Here is a 19,281-nt window from a genome sequence, read left to right on the forward strand (position 1 = left end):
TTTTATTGTGGCCAGCCTAAGGCACACCTGTGCAATAATCATGCTGTCTAATCAGCATCTTGATATGCCACACCTGTGAGGTGGATGGATTATCTCGGCAAAGGAAAAGTGCTCACTAACACAGATTTAGACAGATTTGTGAACAATATTTGAGAGAAATAGGCCTTTTGTGTACATAGAAAAAGTCTTAGATCTTTGTTCAGCTCAAGAAAAATGGGGGCAAAACAAAAGTGTTGCATTTATAATTTTGTTCAGTGTAAGTGGAAAAATAGACTATATTAGCAAATAATTGTGTTGGATAGAACTATTTCTCCTGCTCATCGGAACACACGCAAATGCTGAAAGACAGAACCAATCAATCACAGACAGTGTTCGTTGCTGACGCATGGTTCACAGTGTTTGTTCAAATAGGGCTGCGTTTCCCAAAAGCATCAGAAGCATAAGTAGATCTTAAGAAACCATTGCCACATTATTACATTACATAACATTGTTACTATATATAAAATTAATTCTGAAAAATGCATCACGGTTTCCACACAAATATGAAGCAACAATAATAATAAATGTTTCTTGAGCAGCAAATTATATTAGAATTATTTCTGAAGGATCATGTGACACTGAAGACTGGAGTAATGATGCTGAAAATTCAGTTTTGATCACAGATGCATTTTAAATTACATTTTAAAATAGATTAAAATAGAAAATAGTTATTTTTAATTGTTATATTTCACAATATTGCTGCTTTTACTGTTTGTTTGTTTGTTCAAATAAGTGCAGCCTTCGTGAGCATGAGACTTAAAAAAATATTACAAAATCTTACTGACCCCAAACTTTTGTGTACATGTAATATTTCTTTTAAATTGGCTAGTTTGTGCAAGTAAACTTAATTAAACTGGTTGTTAAAAGTTCAAATGGATTGTGTTATGTTCTGTAATTGCTGTTGATAAATCTGTCAGAAAAAAAAGTTTCACCTTTAGGGGTACAACAGCCTGGCAGCCTTTTACAAAAAATAACCATGATTTTATTACTGTAACCACTGTTTACCACAGTATTTGTAGTGAAACTGCAGTAACCACAAATTTATATAATAATAATAATAATAATAATAATCATACATTTTAGTACTTCACCATGTTTATTTTTCATGAGGTACCCTCAAAGGTGGACCTTTGAAACTTATCTACCCTTAAATAAACTGTTTGAGAAACCTTGACAATGTAAAGTGTACTTCAAGAAATTAAAAAAAAAAATTCTTTGCATTTTTATTTCAATATGGTACAAGATTATCCAATTTAAATCAATGTGATAAACTAATTAGGTCAAAAGTAATCTAAAAGTAATCAAAAAGTAGTCTGATTATATTACCTAAAATGTGTCAAGTCTCTGGATGTTGGGGGCTGTCTTGGCTGAACGCCTCTGCGACATTGCGTGGAGTTCGGGAACAGTGCCTTTGGACTGGCAAACCGGGGTGGTGGTCCCTCTTTTTAAGAAAGGGGACCGGAGGGTGTGTTCCAACTATAGGGGGATCACACTCCTCAGCCTCCCTGGGAAAGTCTATGCCAGGGTACTGGAGAGGAGAATCTGACCGATAGTTGAACCTCGGATTCAGGAGGAGCAATGCGGTTTTCGTCCTGGCCATGGAACACTGGACCAGCTCTATACCCTAATTAGGGTGTTGGAGGGTTCATGGGAGTTTGCCCAACCAGTCCATATGTGTTTTGTGGACCTGGAGAAGGCATTCAACCGTGTCCCTCGTTACATCCTGTGGGAGGTTCTTCAGGATTATGGGGTTCAGGGCTCGTTGCTACGGGCTGTTCGTTCCCTGTATGACTGGAGCAGGAGCTTGGTTCGCATTGCCGGAAGTAAGTCAGACCTGTTTCCGGGGCATGTCGGACTCCGCCAGTGCTGCTCTTTGTCACCGATTCTGTTCATTATTTTCATGGACAGAATTTCTAGGTGCAGCCAGGGAGCGGAGGGTAGGGGTGTAAGAAATTATCGATATACGTGAGTATCGCGATATTTTGTTTGGCGATACTGTATCGATCCTCAAAAACAGAATATAGATATTTAAAAAAGAAAATCATATAAGATTCATGGCAGTTGTTTCGTTTTGAGTTTATATCCCGACCGCTAGATAGCAGTCTTCATTTCTGAACTTAAACAGTGACAGGAAATACTAGCATTAGGGCACGCCACTAATGTTAGCATTAATATAGTTCGCTGCTAGTAATGGAGGATGAAATAATTGTTCCAGTTCCCGTTTCATTGTACAAAGCTGAAGTGTGGCGTCATTTGGGCTTTTAATGTCCACCGTGGGACCGTGGCACAGGCGCCGCCTCGGTTCCACCGCTTGCCACGTCCCGTGTGAAGAGCCTTCGCGCGGGGTGCAGCAGGTGGTAGGGGTCACTGCACGGCTGCAGCTTTCTCTCGTGGTGGGGGCGTTTTGTGCAGTTGGGGCAGTGCTTGCGTCGCGATCTCGGCGATTCCACGCGGAACATAAATGCAAACTGAAAAACCTGAGAAATCCAAGTGGAAAGGTTCTGAGAATGTTTAACATATGGATTTATTTTATTGTTTTAAAATAATTTTGTTTTCTTTAGAAATCCTGCAAGCACTTTATTTTTCATTGATATTAAGCAGATGTAATTATTTTGTTCAGATCAAAATGTTATGACATTGTATGTTACAATTGTAAACTTAAAATTTGAACCTTTAAAGCAGGGTCTAAAAATATATATGGTCTTTTTATAAAATACATATTAAACATTTAACTAAAGGATCCTGCAAGCACTTTAATTTTCCCCCCTTGAGTCGTAATGCACAAAAACTGGTTCAATAACGTTGAATGTTACAGGGACTGATTATTTCAAATGCAGATCCCACTGTGTTCTGGTTAAATAATTTTTCTTTATGTATTTATTGCTAAGGTTTGCATATGGTGGTGTGTTCTTTATGACAGCTTTTCTAAAAATATATCCTCTATTTCTAAAATAAGAAATATCCCAATATATCGCCTTGCTTACAGTATCGCAACATATCATATCGCAACCCCTGTATCGTGATACATATCGTATCGCCAGATTCTTGCCAATACACAGCCCTAGCGGAGGGTGTCTGTTTTGGAGGCTGCAAGATATCGCCTCTGCTTTTTGCGGATGATGTGGTGCTGCTGGCATCATCAAATCAAGACTTGCAGCGTCCACTGGAGATGTTTGCAGCCGAGTGCGAAGCGGATGAGAATCAGCACTTCCAAATCCGAAGCCATGGTTCTCAGTTGGAAAAAGGTGGATTGCCCCCTCCAGTTGGGGCGGGGAGGTTGGGGTGGTTGCTCCCTCAAGTGGAGGAGTTTAAGTATCTCGGGGTCTTGTTCACAAGTGAGGGAAAAATGGAACGGCAGGTTGACAGGTGCCGCGTCCGCAGTAATGCAGTCATTGTACCGGTCTGTTTTGGTAATGAACGAGCTGAGAGTCTTAAGGCGAAGCTCTCAATTTACCGGTCGATCTATGTTCCTACCCTCACCTATGGTCATGAACTCTGGATCATGACCGAAAGAATGAGATCGCGGATACAAGGGGCAGAAATTAGTTTCCTCCGCAGAGTGGGATAGGGTGAGGAGTTCAGTCACCCGGGAGGAGCTCAGAGTAGAGCCGCTGCTCCTCCGCATCGAGAGGAACCAGTTGAGGTGGCTCGGGCACCTGTTTTGGATGCCTTCTGGACGCCTCCCTGGTGAGGTGTTCCGGGCATGTCCCACTGGGAGGAGGCCTCAGGGCAAACACAGGACACGTTGGAAAGACTATATGTCCCAGCTGGCCTGGGAACGCCTTGGGGTTGCCCCAGAGGAGCTGGAGGTGTGCTTGGAGAGGGAAGTCTGGGGGTGACCCGGCCTCGGATAAGAGGAGGAAGATGTAATGGATTACGTTACATTTGTTGTCATGTAATTTGGAATCAGTAACGGATTACAATTTTCAAGTAATCTACCCAGCTCTGCTAAAACATTACTGTTGTTATTAATTATGCACATTGTGTTTTTTTTTTTTATTTGCCCACAAATTAAATTCACTAATGCATTCTAGGCATTACTGTCAAAACGCAGACATAAAATTATTTACAACGGTTTCGCATTTCGGTCATATCATATGACACATAAAAACGCCTCTGTCATAAAACAACCGATACTGATAGACCTCTAGATTTGTAGTAATAATGATCATCCACTAATAACTACGTCTGCAGCAAAGCCCTAAATCGGTTCATAAGATACAAAGGGGTGCTCTAGTTCACCAGAAAGATCACAGCGCCAATCAGTTGCTGCACCCGACAGGCTAAAAAGCTAACATCAGTTAGCCAACAGCCTCAATTAGCGGGCTCTGCTGGCCTGCTAGCACTTAGGATGCACCAACTTTCTTTTACTGAACAACGGTTAAAATGTGAGAAAGATATTTACATAGCCACAATCATTGGTTTATTGATAGTTATATGTTCAAAGCGCAGCCGCTATGGGTGCTTGGTCGCGCTCAAACATTGAACACACAGCGGCGGGCGAGAGAGAAGCGCCGAAGAAGGGCAGCACGCGCTTCTTCGGTGGTAGTTTGGCGGAATCCGCCCGTTAGCAAAGGGCGAATGTCTCCCCCAGTAGAGTCTCCGAGACGACAGGTACAACTAAATTACAGGAACTGTAGATAACCTTGGATTAGTCGCAAAAAACATTGCTCCCGTAGGACAAAATAAACAACTCACCGATTACGGCCTTCTCCTTTCGTATCTGTCATAAATGTTTTTAGGAACGTCTCAACAAAACGCGACGTAATTGGTCCGCAGCACTTTTCAAGTCCGCCAATAGAATTCCACTGAAGTCAAGCGCGCTTGCAAAAACACGTCATCTCCGGTTTAACGCCAGTAAAGACATTACTAAGCAATTCATTAAGTATTAATGGTGTGTAAATTATAAATAATACATTTAATAACTTTTATATTAAAAATGATGTAGAACCACATTATTGCCTAAATGCAAACCTTTTTGGAATTCATTATATGATCAGATTGAATGGAATTTACCCAGTAAATAGCCTACTGGCTCACCAATAAAGTTAAAGAAGTTAGATATAAAGTTATTCATTTGATTTACCCAGTGAGACAAGTAGTCGCAACATTTTTTTAGAGACATAGAGACTACATGCATCTTTTGTAACTTAAAGGAAGAATCCATAAAACACTTATTTTATGATTGTGTATTTACCCAGATGTTTTGGATTGATATTGAATATCTCATATTTAAATGTATAAAATTAAAGACTCGGTTCTATGGTAAAGATATATATTTTTTGTTGTATAAAAATAAGAGTTTGGAGCAACATTTAGTGATTAATTTTATAGTTATGTATGGGAAATACCATATACACAAAGAAAAATGGACTAATAATAAACCTATTTATAAACATTAATAAACGTTATTTAAAATGTAACTTAAGGATTACATTGAAGCCGTAAAAGATCTAAGCAAAAAGGATGTATAGAATTTTTGAATGCTTTTCTTATGGAAAATGTCTTGTAAGTTATCCCCTGTTGTTGTTGTTTTCTTCTGTTTGTTCATTTGATGCTATTATGAATGTAATTGATAATAATTGAAAACACTGTGATCCTCTATATGTGTATGTTGTGTTGCTGTTCTTGTTGTGCAATTGAACAAAAATCAGTAAAGACATTAAAGTTAGAGAAATGTCCTTTAAAATATCAAAATCTATGACTGACGTTTTTAATTGGATGTTGAAAATTCTTTAAAAAATCATATTCACTGAACAAAAATAAAGTACATTATATTCATTGAACAAGAATTAATTCCTATAAAATAAATGTTGTAGCCTTTTTTGGACGTCTCTAACTCTGTCAGCAACCTTTATTTTGTTTTTTTTATACAAACGGAGTTGCATGATATAGTACATCATATCATTGATTACAATAGTATTATTTGTTTTATCATACAGTTCATAAACAAGATTCAACGATATGGATCGGCTTTGAATGGCATTAGAAACAAAAATCAAGAAAGACATGTCATTGTACTGTAGGCACAGCTTATTATTTAGTCAGTTGACATTTTTTGACATCTGGTGTGAGATTGTATTCATTTTATATATGGTTTAAAAAAATCTAACAAAAATGATTGCAATGAACATAGTTTAATAATCATGATTAACCCTTTTACATTTATCAGATTAAAAGATTCTAGCCACAGAGGTTTTGGAGGTTCTAACAGAAAAGTTGTTGCCGTTGTTTTAAAGTTAAAGAAATTAAACTTGTTTATTAATTGGAGGACAAGCACAATTGTAGGCCTATATTAGATGGAATATGTTTAAAGTCCTTTAGTCAAATATCAAGTGACAAGTCAATGTTTCATTAATATGCCATAGGAGTGTATAATCCATTTAGCTTACATAAAGCAGTTCAAAATCTTTGACAAATAAATCATTTTTTCATCAGCTGTAAGTCTAAAAGTTAAGGTGCTTTGCAATTCTTTTAGACAGAAGCATTTCGAGGAAATGAGTGATGAGACTACAGAAATGACAGGAAGTTCAAGTCAGAGAGGTGACCGCATATCTGCTGAAACAAACACTCCATTAGTATTCAGAGTATGACGGCTCAGTGGCTTATAGAGTAATCAAACTTGTGCCAAAGGACTTGAGCTGAGCTCGGTCTCCTCTAATGAAAAAAGTAAGGTTATATTGCTTCTAGAGTGAATGAAATAGTGGCCACAAGGGGTAGGCCTATTGTTAGTCATACAGTTGTAATGACTGCACACCATATTGCTAAAAAAGGTGCATTAATTAATAATGTGAAATCGATGGACAAAATACAGTAGTGTTACACCTTTTTGAAAAGAGAAATTGAACATTTTCATTTGTGGACTCGTGGAAAAATTAATGCAGTGAGATCAGACTGAAAATAATGATTTTAAGGTCAAACCAACACAAACAACATTAACATATATTTTTTTCATGATTTAATCTCATCTCCACCCTCTAATCTGAGCTAATTTACAAATGTTATTACCTCGTCAGTGTGTGAATAGAGGACAACAGAGACTTCCAAGACCTCCTGATTGGCTTTTGTTGTCAGGGGCTTTTCAGTGCACTGTGATCAGTCTAAACACATAGTTGTGCTGCACTGAAAGTCTACTCCGAATCAAACATCTGGTGCCATTATTCTTTGAATGTCAGGCAATGCAAATGTCCTACATTCATACAAATGCAATAAGGCATAATCATGACCCTCAGCTGAAGCTATGAGTTAAGAGGAAAATAAAGCAACTGAATTTTGAAGGATGTTCAGATTCAGACACTGGTGATCAAAAACATTGAGTGTCTCCAACCTTAATCTGCCCTTGACAGAATTTGTGTTATTCTCTCCCTTTAACAAACACCTAAAAAATGTTATTTTTATTCAGAATGTTCTGCAACGTAGTATTTTGTACCCAATATTCATAAAGCTACATCCACCCTTTAACAAATGCAGGGTATCTGCATGTTTCAGATAATGAAATTGAAGACAATAGTATTAATGGCAATTACTAAAATGATTTTGAGACAAAAAATGTTTTTTTAATATATGGTTAAATACAGTAATAGTTAAATGCATCCTTGCTGAATAAAAGTATTACATTTCTTTCAAACCTATTTTCAGTTTTGAATGGCGGTATACACTTGGTACAAATGGTGTTTTCAGGCCTTTTATATATCGTTCCATTAAATTCAAAACCTCCACAATTTATTAATCCATTTCCTGTGTTATTTTGAACACTTATGGCCTTTAATTTAAATTTTTTTTTTATTAACAATTGGATAATCCAACGGTAAATAAATAATTGAACCCACAAAGACATTTTATAATTTTAATAATGAGTTTATTATTTATACCAACAAACAAAAACATTGTTTATCTCTCCCTCTCTCTCCCCCTTTAACCGTTCATCTTTTGACTGATGGGCCGAGCAGCCTGTGTGTGGTAGTGTGTACCTGCCCTTTCCAGAACATTCCATCAGACAATATTCCAGAGTTGAGATATGAACGTTACACCAAATGACATCGCACACACAAACCCCTCCCCCATCAGTTTGTTAAAAACAGAATCAGACAGCAATACAATAAATAAAAGGATCAGAATTAACACTGATGAGGAGGGGGAAGGGCAGGCAGGCGGGCGGACGAGGAGAGAGAGTAAGAGAAAGAGACTGAGAGAGATCAGGTAAAACAACATTTTGTTCAGATTCGTCTTTCTCCCCGGATGCAGGGAGAGGCTGGATGAAATGTTATATACAGTTGTATGTTGAAGGGATAGGAGGAAGGAAGGAAGGAGGGAGGGCGAGAGAGAGAGAGAAAGAGATAGAGAGACCGCGAAAGGCTGGTTTTCGCTCATACCAGCACTGCTCCACTAGGAGAAAAATCTAATTACAAGGACAACAGAATAACAATAACAAAAATAACAAAATAAAAGGTACATGGCATTTACATATTAGCAATGAGAGAGGAGGAGACAGGAAGGATGGAAGAAGGGAAAGACAACCAGCTCCAGTCTCGTTTGCTAAGTGTTCATGGTGTGTGTGGGCTCATGTATCAATGTGTCTTTTGGATGAACATCCGCTAAATCCACATTTAACGGGCATGCCGATGTATATAAACACACATATACACACACACACACACACACACACACACACAGTGTACACTCCGCAATGCACAACTGTAATCAATCAGAACAGCTAACACAGCTATTGATGGGATTGGCCTACCCGTTATATGTGTGTGTGTGTGTGTGTGTGTGTGTGCATGCACAAAAACAAACTAAAGTGAGCACGTTTTTATAATGAAACCAGATAAACCCTGTCTCAACTTATCCAAGTATCTAAATATTCTCCTTAAAAGAAATTAAAACACAAAAGAGTGTGCAATGATTGCTTAAAATTGACATTCGCACATATTAAGACACCCATTTTCGTCTCTTGACACACAGACACTGACATCTCACGCTCGCTGCTTCATAAAACACATCGCAGTCCTTGCTTTTGTGCAAGAACTCCCAAAGAAAGCTAAAATGTATTCCTTTAAGAGCAAAATTACATTTAAATGAGCTTGATATCTCATATCATTGTTTAAAAGTCAAATGGATGGTACCAGAGGCAGAGAGCAGTAACTGTGCGGTGCTCTTCCTGCCACTAGGGGGCACGTGTGCCCTTAGCGGCCCTTCACAGTCTTTAAACCTAAACATGACAATCATCAAAATAAATCTGAATCGACCTCATTATCTCCTCCTGTGATGATTGATGTCATTAATCTGGGCATCACACACTTCTTCCATCATGGGAGAACATGACCACACATAACACGAGGTGACAAGTGTGTGTTTGTGAGAGAGCGTGTGCAAGAGAGACTGTTTGGAGCTGCTTTTGGGAAGGAGAGAGGAATGAGAAAGAAGGGATGAGGAGAGAGGGCTGACGACGTTGCAGTAATGCCAAGGTAACAATCAGGTGTTGTTGCTCAGGGGTCCCGGTGCTGAGCTAGACTGGGCTGGACCGTCTGAACCGCTGCCCTCTGCAAGAGACACATACATATTATGGAGTTAATAAAAATACTGCAGGACATGTGGATTCACAAATCCATACGGACTGACAGAAAGGGTAAATCAAAGGCATTTGGTCTGTATGTGGGATCAGTACCGTGTGAGGCAGGTGTCGTCTGCGAGCGAGCATGGGGAGGAATGAGAATGGAGTTCAACTGTGGTTGGATAGACAGCTCTGCGTGGGGGGGGGGGCAAAGAAGACAAAGTTAGCCATCGATATCTAAATGTGTCAAAACCCTAAATAGCTTTACTTGCGTCATAGAATGTGAAAGCAGTTTCAAATTACAAGCAGCAAAATTATTACCTTCCAAGTCTCCTAAAAGCCTAAATTTGATGCATGGGTTGTGACGAGCTCAAGAAAAAGCAACGTTGAATTACAAAATGTACCATTTATACATATACCCAGTATTTGCAGAGCTCCAGACCAAAAAAAAAAAAAAGACTAGGGAACAACTGGCTCTTAAAATGACTTTTTTTAGCTAGCAAATTACAGAATCACTCAACATAGATGGTGCTGACATTTTTGCTTAAATTCACTTTTCAGGATTTAAGTTCAAACTCTGCCATCGGTGTAAGTGTGCAGTACATTGTTCCAATAGACACTAAAAGTATAAATACATTGAGTGCACTTCAGCTCACTGAATAGCAAGTTTATAGTTAGCTGATTTTTAACAAACAGACATGACCATCGGCTGTGTTAAAGTGACAAACTGATCCCAAAAGCCTCTGCATACCTTTATTGTAGTGAATTGTCTGTAAAGTGAAATAATACAATGTTTAAGTTATACACACTTAAGTTGTATACACTGCCATTCAAAGGTTTGGGGTCAGTAAGATGTTTGAATGTTTTTTAAAATAAGTTTCTTGCTCGCCAAGACAGGATTTATTTGATCAATAACACAGTAAAACCAGTAATATTGTGAATTTTTTACCATTTAAAATAACAGTTTTCTGTTTTAATACACTTTAAAAATGTAATTTATTCCTGTGATGCAAAGCTGAATTTTCAGCAGCCATTACTCCAGTCATATGAGTGTCACATGATCCTTCAGAAATCATTCTAATATGCTGATTTGGTGTTCACGAAACATTTCTAATTATCAATGTTGAAAACAGTTTTGCTTAATATTTTTGTGGAAACAGTGATTATATTTTTTAGGATTCTTTGATAAATAGAAAGTTCAAAAGAACAGCATCTATTTGAAATATATATATTTTCTTTACTGTCACTTGTTTTGATCAGTAAAATGCATCATTACTGAATAAACGTTCATTTCTTTACAAAAAAATTAACAATACTGACCCAAAACATTTGAATGGTAATTATAATTCAAAATTCTAATTGATCAAGAAAGCTTTATTTCAGTGTATATGCAGTAATCAAGACATATAATCTAATAAGATTTGTGCTTTGCTAATCAGGATATTTCTGTTGGTGTGCAAGAATGAAAAGTGCAAGCTGCTATGATGTTCAAATCGTGAATCAATGACTTACGAATCGGTTCCGATTACGCTCAATCTAACATACTTATTCACAGAGCAGAGAGTCATTTTTGATTAACCGAAAACCACTGGTCTGCTGTATTTATTTTTAGGTACATTAGAATTAAACCAGTCTAATTACTGACTGGTTGTTAATTTGACAACGTGCAGTTAAGTTAAAGACACGTTCACAACAGGAAAAAAAGCTTTACAATAATGAATGGTATACTAATTAAAGGTAACAAACATTTTTAGCATATATAAGGCCAAGCGTAAGGCTAAAATAAGCAATGCTTAACCTTTTTTTTTTTAGGAACATTAATAGTTCCATCAATTTGGAACTAAATACTTTTTTGTTGTTGTTCCATGTAAACATTGTATTCACATACTGTTTGTGCTGCTATTTTTAGTTGCTTATTAGAATAGTCACTTCTGAAACAACCATGTGTGTCAGCATTTACAAAAATCCACATGACCAAGAAATGTTTCTTGGGCTGGTCAGGCGGATTTTTGTAAATGCTTTTTATATTGCTTTCTATAAAGAACATCTCAGATCAGACACTCATGATACAATCTGGATAAAATACTGTCGTAGGCGTTAGACAAAATTAGCTCTTTAGATACAAGTACTGCCTCAACATACTAAATTGTTAGAGATTTTCAAATGAGTACGAGATAAAAAGACAAATACATAGAAAGAGAGAGCGTGAGCCTCCGACAAGACTTAGTCTGAATAAAAGTGGCAGTTCTTTCAGTTCGACTCACCCACAGGGCTGAAGTTGAAGAGTTGGGGAAGTTCTCGGCCATTAGGCAGACGGGCATTCGGCTGGCGTAGCTCGTCAAAGAAGGCGTGTGCACAGGCCTCCAGCGGAGAGAGCCGTGTCACCGGTGTGTACTCCAACAGACGAGAACACAATGAGATGGCTTCAGGAGGGGTCCTCGGCTTAAACACCTAACACAAACGCACAGAATCACAGGGAAATATCACATCTGACCATTTAAAAAAGAAAGAAAGACCAGTTTAAAAATGAAGTTTCAGCCTAAACAGTTTTGGAGGGCCAAAATCATTGACCGGAACAGTGGTGTTAAATCAGCGCTGATCAGATGCCATGTTTTGACTGTGTCAGCAGCTATTTCATGCAAACAATGTGGATAAGCCACAGGTAAACATGTCAGCTGTGTGGACACTATGGCTGGTACGTCAATTTAGATCCATCTTCAATTTAATGAAACATGATTGTTTAGTCTATGGTGTTTTCAGTTGATGTTAGGCATGGGCCGATTACCGGGTTCAAGGTATACCGCGATTTGAAAGTTTCAAAACCACTAACATTTTCTGTTATACCGTTCCTGCGGTATGCGCCGTTTTTCATGTCTCCTCAAAGACTGAAAGTGTAGGAATCCCTCAGGTTGAGTGCAGTGTAGAGAATAACACAAACAAAATATGTAAACAAAATATGAAGTCTGTAAATGGGCGTTAACAGAGGCCAGAGACGCTGAAGATGGACGCACATAGAAAAATACTGTAGCAGGCAGATCACTCACTGTTCCTGATGCACAAACTATTGGAAGAAATCCTCAATATTGATTTGGGGGTTTATATGAATGTGTTTCTGAGGGGAACTGACTGTCTTCAGAAAAGTTTACGTGGTATTATGTGGTTTCTTTTCATCTCGTCTCTGTATAGTTCATATTACAGCAGTGTTTCAACGCAGCTACTTTGTTTACAGCGGTAACCAAGGAAACACTGTATCTGCTGTTCCATAAGCGCCTCCTGCTGTCAGAGAGTGAATCTGCATCTCATTCAGAGCTTCTGCTGTTTTTTTCGTTCAGGCATGTAGTAGAATTTCACATAGCTAGTCAGAACATTGTTTTTGCATCAAATTGGGTTATTATTAAATCAAATTATGTATATGAAATTATATAACTAAATGATATGTATATGAATTATATAACAAATTAAACTGTAATGTCTTTATTTTTCATCTTTTTAGGGCAGCGGTTTATATGAATGTGTTTCTGAGGGGAACTGACTGTCTTCAGAAAAGTTTACGTGGTATTATGTGGTTTCTTTTCATCTCGTCTCTGTATAGTTCATATTACAGCAGTGTTTCAACGCAGCTACTTTGTTTACAGCGGTAACCAAGGAAACACTGTATCTGCTGTTCCATAAGCGCCTCCTGCTGTCAGAGAGTGAATCTGCATCTCATTCAGAGCTTCTGCTGTTTTTTTCGTTCAGGCATGTAGTAGAATTTCACATAGCTAGTCAGAACATTGTTTTTGCATCAAATTGGGTTATTATTAAATCAAATTATGTATATGAAATTATATAACTAAATGATATGTAGTGATGATGATAGTATGATATGATAGTAGCTCTAGCGGCAAATCAACCATCCACATCAAAAACTGCAGGACAGCCCACAATTCCGAAAACAAATCAATTTCAGAAACAAATCAAAAGAACAAATAAACAAATACTACTAATCCAATTATTCTGTATGCTGCTCAGAAATAAAATATATTGTGTTCTGTGGAAAAAAGTAGTTTTTTAAAAGACATTTAAAAATAGCACATTTTAGAGCTGTAACAACAATTCCACGATACCGTGAAATCGTGATATTTTTGCTTAAGGTTATCATACCATCAAAATCTCATACCGGCCCATGCCTAGTTGATGTATGAACAAAACTTCACTAAACAGCATTGTGAGCAAAATTAAACTTTTATTTGAAGTGTTCATTATTAAAGCTCCAGTCCGTAAGTTTTGCCTCTGTCGCCATCTCTGTTTGAAACCTGCAATTGCATTTATTTGCAGAATTAATCATCTTTACGTGGGCTGTGCATCAGCATGGCTCCTGAGCGCGGATGAATCTAATGTTTTGAGGAGTATGTGTGGCTGTCAGTCACTGCACCGGTGTGGATATTCACTGTACTTCGGAATCACAGATTCTACGTCTTGGAAGTATGAACCAACTCAACTCAACTTTTATTTATAAAGCACTTTCAAAACCATTAGAATGGACCAAAGTACTGCCCATAAATAATAAATAAATAAATCTCAAATTCATACAAACATAAAATAACAAAACATCACATCAAGAAAATCATGCAGCCAATCACTCACAATTCTCCGACCTAATCCAAATGCCGAAAGCTTGATAAAATAAGTAGGTCTTCAACCAAATAAGAATTTTTGCCAGAAAATGCCATCTGAACAAGTAACATGTCTGCCACTTTTTTTCTGACCAGCTGAGGAAAAAAAACATTACAATAAATCGTGCTACCAATGGCGATTAAATCTAACGATAGTTTAGCTCATAATCACATCAAACCGTGCAAATTATTATTATACTTTGTTCTCAAATTCTTAACGTTAACATCAGCATTGAGTGACTACGTGTATTTAGTGTGTATTAGCGTTACCTGTAGATTTCAGTTTCTGTCTAGTCTAATCTCTAATTGTCATACCATTCAAATTTCATGTAAAGACTTTTTTCTTTTCAGCAAATTAATGTTCCTTAGAACTGGTTCTCTTTGAAATACAAATCTTGTGTAATCCCACATATTTGTAATCAGATGCACATTTAAAACGGGAATTTTTTCTTTCTGTAACCACTCCACGGTCCAAAGTCTTTTGATTTTGACTAGGGATGTTCATTTTGGTTATTTTTCCTAACCGACGTTCGTTAACCGATTGTTAACCATTAACCGACAAGATTATTTTAAATTAGAATTGAATTAAATTAGAAAGGATAAGTGTCTGTGACCCGTTAAAAATACTAACATTTGTTTCCCAGGGATTAATTTCCCCCCCAAAAAAACAAAAAAATGTATATGCGTAGCGTATTTAAAAGCATGCAGAAAACAGTTTTTAATATTTTGATAAATTACTGAAAAAATTTATAATTAAATGACTTTTTAAACTGTTTAACTGATTGTATTAATCGGTCAAAATTCTTACCGTCGATTAACCGGTTAAAATGAACATCCCTAATTTTGACTATGGGTGAATCTCCAGTTGTCACTGATGATTGTCATTTGGACCTTTCTGGATTACAATCGCCATCAAAATAAGTTTAATTATTCCAGCTGCTATGAGAAAAGACTATACATGATCTGCCACCTGCTGCATCCTCACATGCGATATAGCCTACTAGCTGGGACTCCTTCTTTATGTTTACAGACGTGACGTAATGTAATGCAAAGATGAATGGTGGCAAGCTCGTATTTCCTGCAGAAACCTACCAGTACCACTCAAATTAGAACACATTACAAGCTTACCATTGTGAATCGGGCTAAGGCAAGGAGGTAGTTTTGAACACTAGCTAGATATGTCCTTGCTCAAAAATAGATTTTGGACAATTTTTAACCAAAAAAAAAAAAAGTTACAAACTGCAGCTTTAAATACATTTGACTAATACATCCAGAAAAAAATAAAAACCTATTTTCATTTTTGGTTTTCATTTAAATTAACATTTTTGTTACCAAAGCCGAAATTAAATTTATTTCGGAGCATCACAAGTTTACCCTTCTATAAAGTCCTAAAATGTTTCTTTCTGTGAGATAACTGAGAACTATCACAGCAACAAATGTAGCAACAGGTTTTACCTTCGTCCAAGGGTGTGCTTTGATCTGTGGGAATTTAAACTCTGTGTAGTTGGGGTTCATCTCTCGGATCTGTTCTCTTGTCGGGGTCCCCAAAACCTGCAGAGGGTGGACAGAGAATTAAGACTTGTGTCTATGCTTACTCTTATAAACACAGCAATGTAGATTCACTCACCTTGATGATCTCCACTAACTGGTCCACTCCACTATCACCGGGGAATATGGGCTGTCCCAGAAGCAGCTCTGCTAATACACAGCCAGCTGACCAGATATCAATGTTGGATGTGTAATCCGTGGCTCCGAATATTAGCTCGGGAGCGCGGTAATACCGCGAACAGATGTATGACACATTGGGCTCCCCACGAACTAACTGTTTTGCACTGTGGAGATCACACAATAGAGGATTATAAAAATGTTATCAAAAATACACACATGTAAAAATTATATAGTGGGCTGCATATGAAGGCGTACAATTGGCAAACTTACATCATTGCTGAAAAAGAGAGTTGCATTATCACCATTTTGGAATCAGACCAAGGCTCTTCGAATCTAAATCAAATTGCAAGATTCCCACCCCAGGACACAAATGCACACAAGCTTGCCACACAGGCCAAAACTTTCTGTTACTAGCAGATTGTAGTGTAAATGCCCCAAAATACTTCAAGCATAATCAAAGAACGAACTAGTGTGATGTCATTTCAAACTAAATCAGAACAAAACAAAGTTAATTTGTTTCAGAGTTGCCAAAAGCAAACTTTCTGGCTGGCAAACACCTTTGAACTACCACTACCATTTTGTTATTGAGGGGAAAGTGCAAAGCACATATTTACATATTCAGATAAACTATGATCTTGGGTGTGTTTTAAATACATTCCACACAGAGAAGTGTCAGGACACACACCTGCCAAAGTCACACAGTTTGAGTACAGCTGTGTCTGGGTCCACCAGGAGATTCTGTGGCTTTATGTCTCTATGGCAGACGCCTTGGGAATGAATATATGCCAGACTGCGAAATAACTGATACATATACACCTGAGAAAGAAAAGACAGATTGTAGGGAAGGAATGACAGAAGGAGAGAAAGAGATGTTATTGTTTATTGTGCATGTACATATGAAAAGCAGTCATGACTACACAGAGACTTACTTTGACATAGATAATGGGGATGGTGGTCTTGGACTTGTTGAAGTGGCGTGCCACCCTGTACACGGTTTCTGGTACAAAATCAAGCACCAGATTTAGATACACTTCATCTTTCTGAGGAGAGAAAGAGAGAAGGCAGATTAGATTGTTCAACAAAGATAACATTCTTCAAATATAAATTATTCACGATGACAAATTAAGATCACTGGGATATAAAAACTCAAAGGTTGGATAGAAAAATAACCTTTTCTCCACTGGAGTAGAAGAAGTAGCGTAGCCTGACAATATTACAGTGGTCCAACTTCCTCATTATCTGTAGCTCACGGTTCTGTGGAGAAAGAAATGATGTGTGAAGGACGGTAAAGTCACAGCATGAAAATCAAACATCTTATTTAATGCATTCATCTATGAAAGTTTGTTTCTCTGACTGTGCAGCCTATTTAAAACTAGTGCTGCATATATTATATATTTCATTAAATATATAGTTTGCACAAGAGATGTGCGGATCAGCTCAAACCTCACCGAATCCTCTGCTACAAATAAATTATCCACAAAGATTATAATTCTTAGTTCTGCATGATATGGTGAATAGATGGTTCTTTTTTAAGAGCAGATTCAGTGGCGTTACAGCTGATCTGCACATCAATGCACACATCTGAGGCGCATTACGGCTCCGACATGGCCACCGGAGCTGATCGCGGCCACTAGTCAATGCTCGTGTTTATACCAGCGACCTCACGTTTCAGAAGGGTCCCAGAAGCGGCTCTCCACGATGCTTCACTAAAGATAGGCACGTAGTCTATTTCTGACGGACGCCATGCTTAAGCGGCACATAATTAGATAATTGAGGATGTAGGTTAAATGACTAAAAAACAGCTACAAATCTTTTATCCTTGTCGTTCATAACTAGACTTTTAAGTAGGCTTACATTAATTTTGTCTGTAATCTACAGCACAACAAAGTAGGACATAGCAATAAACAACAATAAACACAATTAAACTGGACAAAACATTTAGCCAACTAACCCATGGCAGAACCTCCCAAAAAATAAGAATAACATGGAAGAATCAAGAAAAACTACATCGGACAGTCAAATCTCATGGTCTTGCGAATCCAGTTGCTTCGCTCCTGGTGTGAGTTGGCACCGCGTGGAGGACGGAACAAAACCTTGTCAGAGCCGTAAGGGGTAATGGTAAAAATAAAATAATATGCTGATCATAGACTGCTTTTAAATTAACTTTTATTTATAAGCCTACACTTTCTTAATAGCATAAACACAGGTTTTACTCCCTTCAGACTTTAACTGTAATGTCACCGCTTCGGTCACTGCAACTTCCCAAGCAGAAAACACACACACAAATGAAATTTGTGTCTGTCTGCCTGATGAAAAAATTTATTTAGAAAAAAAACCTACAATATTAAAAGGTAGTTAATATTTGCATCATTAATGATCAATCAACCTCATCCACCCGCGACCCAACCGCAATTACCGTATTGGCCCGAATATAAGACGACCCTGATTATAAGACGACCCCCCTTTTTCCAGATGTACCTTTTGGAAAAAGGCTTTTTAAAAACCAAATCTTGTTTTTTCTCAGTAAAACACATTTTTCCTATTTTAATTTTTGTTTTGAAAGTATGGTAAAAACTGGTAAAATGTACCAACAATCACATTTTAAAAATATACACTTTTTGATATGCCATTACAAAAAACAAAAACAAAAAAACAGGTAGCCCATCTGAATTAGGACATTTAGGCTATCCATCTAATAGTAGCCTACCAAAATCTTATTAACAGTAGAAGTTAAATCTTACTGTAGTCTTCAAATCTGGGTACGGTCTTACGTTTCAAAATCACAAAGGGAGTTTGGTCCCATCAGGCTAACGTGACAGTCACGACTCATGCAGCTGTTTTCTTATTCTTTTGTTTTTTCTCGCGATCTTTACAACACGCATTACATTACGTATTTCATGGCACACTCGTTTTATGCGTATTCGGCACCACCTATTTTTGTGGGTGTATTATTGACATGTCAAAGTCTAGACCCTGAATATAAGATGACCGCGTTTTTTCAGATGTATTTCCAAGAAATAAACATCGTCTTATATTTGGGTCAATACAGTAATCAATGTATTTTTTTTATTACCCGGCCCTCTGGATATAACAGTGACCCCGCATCACTAGTTTGCAAGCAATGCTCACTTAAAGGGGGAAGGCTGTGCCTTATTCTGTCTGTGAGACACTACACATACTCGTGATTCAGTGTTTTCACACTCAAGAGTGCTTCCATTTACATTTGGTATTAATGTGAGTCTCAGGTCTGAGATGAGACATATTGCCATTTAAAGCCTTACAGGTTTGTGGGGTGTGATTCATTAACATTGGTTGTGTATTCCAGGCTCACATTTGAGTAATTTCCAACATTTCTGGCTCCTACAA

The 19,281-nt window shown here is 37.6% G+C and overlaps 2 protein-coding genes across 6 annotated transcripts in view; both read right to left on the reverse strand.

The window, feature by feature from the left end:
- Window positions 1-4,827, reverse strand: part of LOC107582032 (zinc finger protein 624-like) — a 22,935-nt gene extending 18,108 nt beyond the window's left edge. For all 5 annotated transcript variants that reach the window (XM_016267721.1, XM_016267724.1, XM_016267723.1 and 2 more), the window contains exon 1: window positions 4,738-4,827. The gene's annotated coding sequence lies outside the window, so the exon portion shown is untranslated. The remainder of the gene's footprint in view (window positions 1-4,737) is intronic.
- A 3,879-nt stretch (window positions 4,828-8,706) lies between these two features.
- On the reverse strand, window positions 8,707-17,165 carry LOC107582033 (glycogen synthase kinase-3 beta-like). Its single transcript, XM_016267725.1, has 8 exons — window positions 17,086-17,165; window positions 16,845-16,955; window positions 16,601-16,731; window positions 15,875-16,079; window positions 15,703-15,798; window positions 11,857-12,043; window positions 9,707-9,784; window positions 8,707-9,581 (listed from the first exon to the last, which is right to left on the reverse strand). Exons 1-8 carry the CDS (start codon window positions 17,149-17,151, stop codon window positions 9,514-9,516), a joined length of 942 nt encoding a protein of 313 aa, XP_016123211.1. The 5' UTR covers window positions 17,152-17,165; the 3' UTR covers window positions 8,707-9,513.
- Window positions 17,166-19,281: the final 2,116 nt, after the last annotated feature.

This window comes from Sinocyclocheilus grahami, unplaced genomic scaffold, assembly GCF_001515645.1.
Source record: "Sinocyclocheilus grahami isolate Dianchi unplaced genomic scaffold, SAMN03320097.WGS_v1.1 scaffold40.1, whole genome shotgun sequence".
Taxonomy (NCBI): Eukaryota; Metazoa; Chordata; class Actinopteri; order Cypriniformes; family Cyprinidae; genus Sinocyclocheilus; species Sinocyclocheilus grahami.

Bases quoted from the DNA above. Each gene is read 5' to 3' on its own strand.
- LOC107582033 (XM_016267725.1), bottom strand. From the start codon at position 17,151: ATGAGGAAGTTGGACCACTGTAATATTGTCAGGCTACGCTACTTCTTC. The intron at 16,732-16,844 runs GTAAGTCTCTGT...TTTCTTTCTCAG, and splicing joins TCCCCATTATCTATGTCAAA to GTGTATATGTATCAGTTATT. The intron at 12,044-15,702 runs GTAAAACCTGTT...CGTTTGTGTTAG, and splicing joins AAGCACACCCTTGGACGAAG to GTGTTTAAGCCGAGGACCCC.